Source organism: Papaver somniferum, chromosome 5 (genome assembly GCF_003573695.1).
Source record: "Papaver somniferum cultivar HN1 chromosome 5, ASM357369v1, whole genome shotgun sequence".
Classification (NCBI taxonomy): Eukaryota; Viridiplantae; Streptophyta; class Magnoliopsida; order Ranunculales; family Papaveraceae; genus Papaver; species Papaver somniferum.
Genome location: NC_039362.1, coordinates 189,540,621 through 189,545,630, shown reverse-complemented (window position 1 = coordinate 189,545,630; position 5,010 = coordinate 189,540,621). Strand labels below are relative to the sequence as shown.

Here is a 5,010-nt window from a genome sequence, read left to right as displayed (position 1 = left end):
CTTATAGTGGTAAAGCCGATAAAAGATGACACCAGCGACCTGAGCGTGAAACTCGTCAGTAACGGGGTGGGCCTAAGTTCCAAAGCTAGGATCTTTTTTTAGGAGTGAGCAACGGATGTGTGGATGCAAATTTGGTATCACCCATGTCCAATTCATCTAAATGATGGATTTGAGATTTTCACCCACGTCGAAACAGTTATCCATTGGATTTGACACTCACGGTGAGCGGATGAGCGCATTGGATGCAGTTGGATTTGCGGATTCAAAAAAGATATAAACGAAAAAAAAGTAAATGTCGAAAATGAGTAAATAACTTAGTTTTAAAACTTAGATTACTGAAATACTAATAATCAACATAAAAAGAGTAACCTAATATCTTTCCAATATTATATCTTTTTATAGATATGAGGGCCTCTGATCCAAAATTGATATTTAATAAATGTCTTTGAGGGACTTCATATAAATTTTGTTCGATAACCTTCATATACGTATAATACTAACATTATCTTTATGATCAGGTGTCCAACGGATGGATGTTCCACCCGCGTCCAACCCTGTGAAAATAATCGGTTTCAAAAATTCACCCGCGTCCAATCCGCCAAGAAATGGATTGAGTGTCCACCCGCCAAAATGTGGATCGAATTTTGGTCTAACCTAAACGAAGTTGACGCTAGTACATTTAATCAAGCGAATTTAATTGAGTTTTGATATTAAAATATGACAACCAACCTTGACATACCAACTCTTGATGGGTTCAACTGACCAATGCTCTAACAAACGTAGAGGTATGAATAAATAACGAGGAAAAAAGATTATCAACAAAGATGGAATTTGTTAACAATCAATATGGTTTCCTTAGTCTCCGAGTGAGAAATACTTGAGAACCAAGTGATCAAGATTTAGCAACCAAGTAGTTATTACTTGGCTAGCAAGTTGTAAATCATGGTCACTAAGATTGGTTGATACTTCCCTTGCAAGTAGTGAATCTTGATTACCAAATATTATACTCAACCTCCGAGTATTTATCAAGTATAAATAGGGTTGAGCTCATTTGAAGAAGACATGGAATCAACAATGAAATTATAAGAGATTTCATCCCACTTGTTAGGGTGATGACCTTGTAAGAGTTTCATGGTGAGTCTAAAGCTTATTCTCCGAGTGGTAAGGAAATATAATGGAGTTGTAAGGGTTAAGAGAGAAAGTTTAGGCCATCATCAGTACCTTTTTTATTTAGTGTGAGTTTTCATCAACAAAATTGCGCTCTTCCAAGGGTTGTAGGTAGTCACAACAATCTGATGCTAGGTAGCAAGATAAGTGTTGAGCCAAGGTGATATTCTAGTCATGGAACGTAATGCCAGAGAGACAAGGGTGCCAAATACTCAAAGGTATTCTTGTAATCGTTCTTTAAAGATTTCATACAGTGAAAAAAGTCCCACCGCAAGTGGACGTAGGCACCTTGTTGAACCATTATAAATATGGTATTGCGGCACAGTTTCATTGTTTACTCGTAAATAGTTGTTTTTCTTGCGAAAAACAGGTCATTTATCCAAATATTTTTAAAACATGGTTCAAACTTGTCACCCAAATTTAGAGTTTTTTTTTTTTTTCGACGACCACAATTTCTTCCGTTTTTTTTAAAGTGTTTCCGACTTTTGACCCAAAGTGTGACAAAACTATTGTTTCCGACAAAATGGATGATTGAAACAGTCGCGGGATAAAATATGGATCCTACCATCTGGTTCTTGCTCTCATAAAGCAACTCCTATCCTTTACTCTTTCCACTGCTCCATTTCCTAAACCCTAGAATTCCTCTAGACCATCTCTGTAAATCTTTTCTTTGTTCAAGTAGAAGGGGTTTTTGAATCTGATGGAGTATTTCAATCTTCTACCCGAAGAGATTACACTTGACATTATCAGTCGAGTCCCAGCCGAATCGGTCCTGGAATGCAAATTAGTTTGCACAAATTGGAGATGTCTTGTTCATGATCCATCGTTCTCCAAGATGCATCTAGATCATCTGAATCATCCGGTGGCTGATTCTGGTAAGTTAGATTTCATTGCTTTTGCTTCTTCTGATTGGTGGACGAATTACAATTTTCTGTATTTTAAATATGATGAGAATCATGAATCAATCGAAAGAATTAGAAGGCTTAATGTTAACATTCCGTTTGGCTGGGGTACTAGATTCCTTGGGTCGTGTAATGTCTTGATCTCTTGTTATTCAAGTAAAAATATTTGGATTTGTAACCCCATCAACAGAGAGTATATTCGGCTTCCAGAAATTAAGAGAGTTTGAATGGGTGTTTGGGGGAGCGGATTTGGTTATGTTTCTTCAACCAATGAGTATAAAGTTGTACGAATAATCTTCGAGACCGAGACCGAGACGGAGTTTATGTTTGAGAACGATACAGAGTTTATGGAAGTTCATGCATACACTCTAGGGAGTGGAAAAGGATGGAGAAACCTTGGAAATTTCAATCTTGGAACCAGAGAATATTTGGGAGCAGGTATATTTTTCAATGGAGTTCTTTACTGGCTAAACAATCAATCAAAAATGATCTTTCCATTTGATTTGGCTGAGGAAAAGTTCTGTGAAAATCTTTCACCACCTCCTTCGCCGCCAGAGTATGAATTTGATTATGATTCTAATCTATGGGTTCTGGATGGGTGTTTGTCTTTCGTTATTAGTGGACATGTCAATGAAGCTGAATGTTCGGACGTGTGGCTATTGAGAAACAAGGATGATAATCATGGCATGATACAGCAAGTGGGACATCAGTCAATAGGTTGGAGTGAAGTGTTTAGGCTTTTTGACATTGAAATTTTTGCAGTAATAAAGAGTTACTCTGTCTTGACTTACAAAGGTAATCATATCAACATTCACGACCCAAAAGCTTCAACCTCGGAAACAATTGTGGTGTTTGAAGAAAATATTGGTGTTGTATTCCCTCACAAGAACACCTTTGTTTCGTTGAAAGAATTAGGAGAAGAAGATACGAAGAGAATGGAGTCAGTTGAAATTGAGGAGACAGAAGGCCATGCTCAGCCTTTCAACCAGCTGTAGGAGGATGGGACCCTGGATACCTACTTATAATCTGGTAATCTTTGTTCAGATTCATTTTGAACCTAAATTTTAATGACATTGTATTAGGGAGTAATATGTGTGGGCTACTGTTATTATACTATCTTTTTAGTTTATACCATCAATCCAACTTTATGGGAGCGTTTTCTTATTTTAGGTTAAGCCATATTGCTTTGCTAACTCTCCACTTTGTTATTTCGTTTATGCATGCGAGTTGAATGTCTAAATGCTGACACAATTGTGGAAAGTGAGGCTTTCCTGGTAGTATTGAGGGAATGCACTTTCTTCTTGTTTCTAAATGTTATTTACCATACAATGTATCTTGATACTGCAACCAATCCTGTTATGTTAGTGTTGTAATCACTATCGCATCACTTAAAATGGTAGTTTGAACACAAAGTTACACCTAAGATTGTCTAGGTTCATCAATAAATTTCACAAGAACCTACAAGCAGAGTTCTTTTTTGATAACATGTTTCCTTTCTGTCATTAGCAACCATTTATGACTGCAGTTGGTGCTAAATTTGCACTTGACGATCTTGTCTCTGTTGCGGTATTAGCGTACAAATATGAGATACCTCATTTTTGAAGCATTTATAGGCACATCATTTGACTTTTGTTAACTTCCTATAGCGTTTTGGTCTTCTGTGCTTTCCATTTCTTATTCCATCTGAACATTGAAATACAATTTTTTCCATATGGTCAACAATTAAGACATTTACAGAATTGCATCCACTGAGATTTCACAAAAGCGCCTTAGTAGCTTGAGGTTTCTCATGACCTACAGAATCTAGCTTGAGGTTTCTCATGCAATTTCATCACCAAATTTATCACTTGTGGTGCATGGCGAAAACCTGTATACATTGTGAACGCCATCGTCCAATTCTTAAGAAGACAAAGAATAAGATTGAAAACATATATGCATTAGGAATGCCATCATGAAATTGCATCAGAAACCATTGGATGTTGTTCTTTCATCATCTGGCGTAGGGGGTATATATTTTTTGTTGACCATTTTAAGTAGTGTATGAAATAAATGTTGCTGAATATCTCGTGTCTCTTTTTGGTTTTACCGCTGCTGCTACTATAAGAGAATTTGCATATTGTCTAGGTTTTTAATCTTCCTGGTGGTATCCAATTTGCTTCGTAGGTCGCTGATCCAATTAAGAGTGACAAAGACAAACTGTTGGAGCAAAGAATAATAACACTGATGACATACTTCTTCTGGTACAATATGGATCTTAGCCTAAGCAATATGCTATGAGATGTTGGTTCCAGACTTACCTCATTGGTGACTGACGCCAGCGTGTGCTTGCAGTAAGCTTTAGATTTTGTTTTTCTTGTTAATCAGTGTGGTGTCTCTCTTTTATAGTCTACTCCTCTTCAGTTATGCCTTTTTCAACTCAGCTCTTTAGTACATATATCATATATCATATATGCTAGTTGTTGCTCTTTGATTACATTATGACAGATGTGTTGGTTGTTGTTTGCAAATTCGCAAGATGGATTTATGTGTATATAGATAAACACAAAGATCTCATAATTTCTTTGATTTCGTCCTTGATATGTTTTCTGTGTTGGTGCCTTCACTTTTTCCTAGCATCTTGGGTCTTCTTTGTTGGCTTCTAGTTACTCTCTGCAGTAAGTGACTGGTTCCCTTGTTGCACCTCATAATGAAGGTGGAGATCCTGGTTTAATTAAAATTTGTCAGATAGTGTACGCTCCCAAATGTTAATAAATGAGGAGTTGGTCCTGAAAAATGAGTAATGAATTAGCCCCTTTGTCGGTTTCATCCAGCAGTTGAAGATTTTGTTGTTGAATATTTGACAGCATTTATTCTCTTCGTATGACATGCTTCTATAGTATAGAATAAGCTTGCAGTTCATTTGACCCTCATCATTTTTTTTTTTTTTTTTTTTTTTTTTTTT

General features: G+C 36.6%; 1 protein-coding gene across 2 annotated transcripts in view; it reads left to right on the top strand.

The window, feature by feature from the left end:
• Positions 1 to 1,759: 1,759 nt before the first annotated feature.
• Positions 1,760 to 5,010, top strand: part of LOC113284024 — a 5,047-nt gene continuing 1,796 nt past the window's right edge. The window contains exons 1-3 of one of the 2 annotated variants that reach the window (XR_003327877.1): positions 1,760 to 2,507; positions 2,689 to 3,098; positions 4,233 to 4,399. Coding sequence is in view for 1 of the 2 variants with exons in the window: in XM_026533415.1 (XP_026389200.1) it covers positions 2,297 to 3,064 (768 nt within the window). In the remaining variant the exon portion in view is untranslated. Of the gene's footprint in view, positions 3,099 to 4,232; positions 4,400 to 5,010 lie in introns of those variants that run through there. The other variant, XM_026533415.1, reaches the window with a different exon arrangement.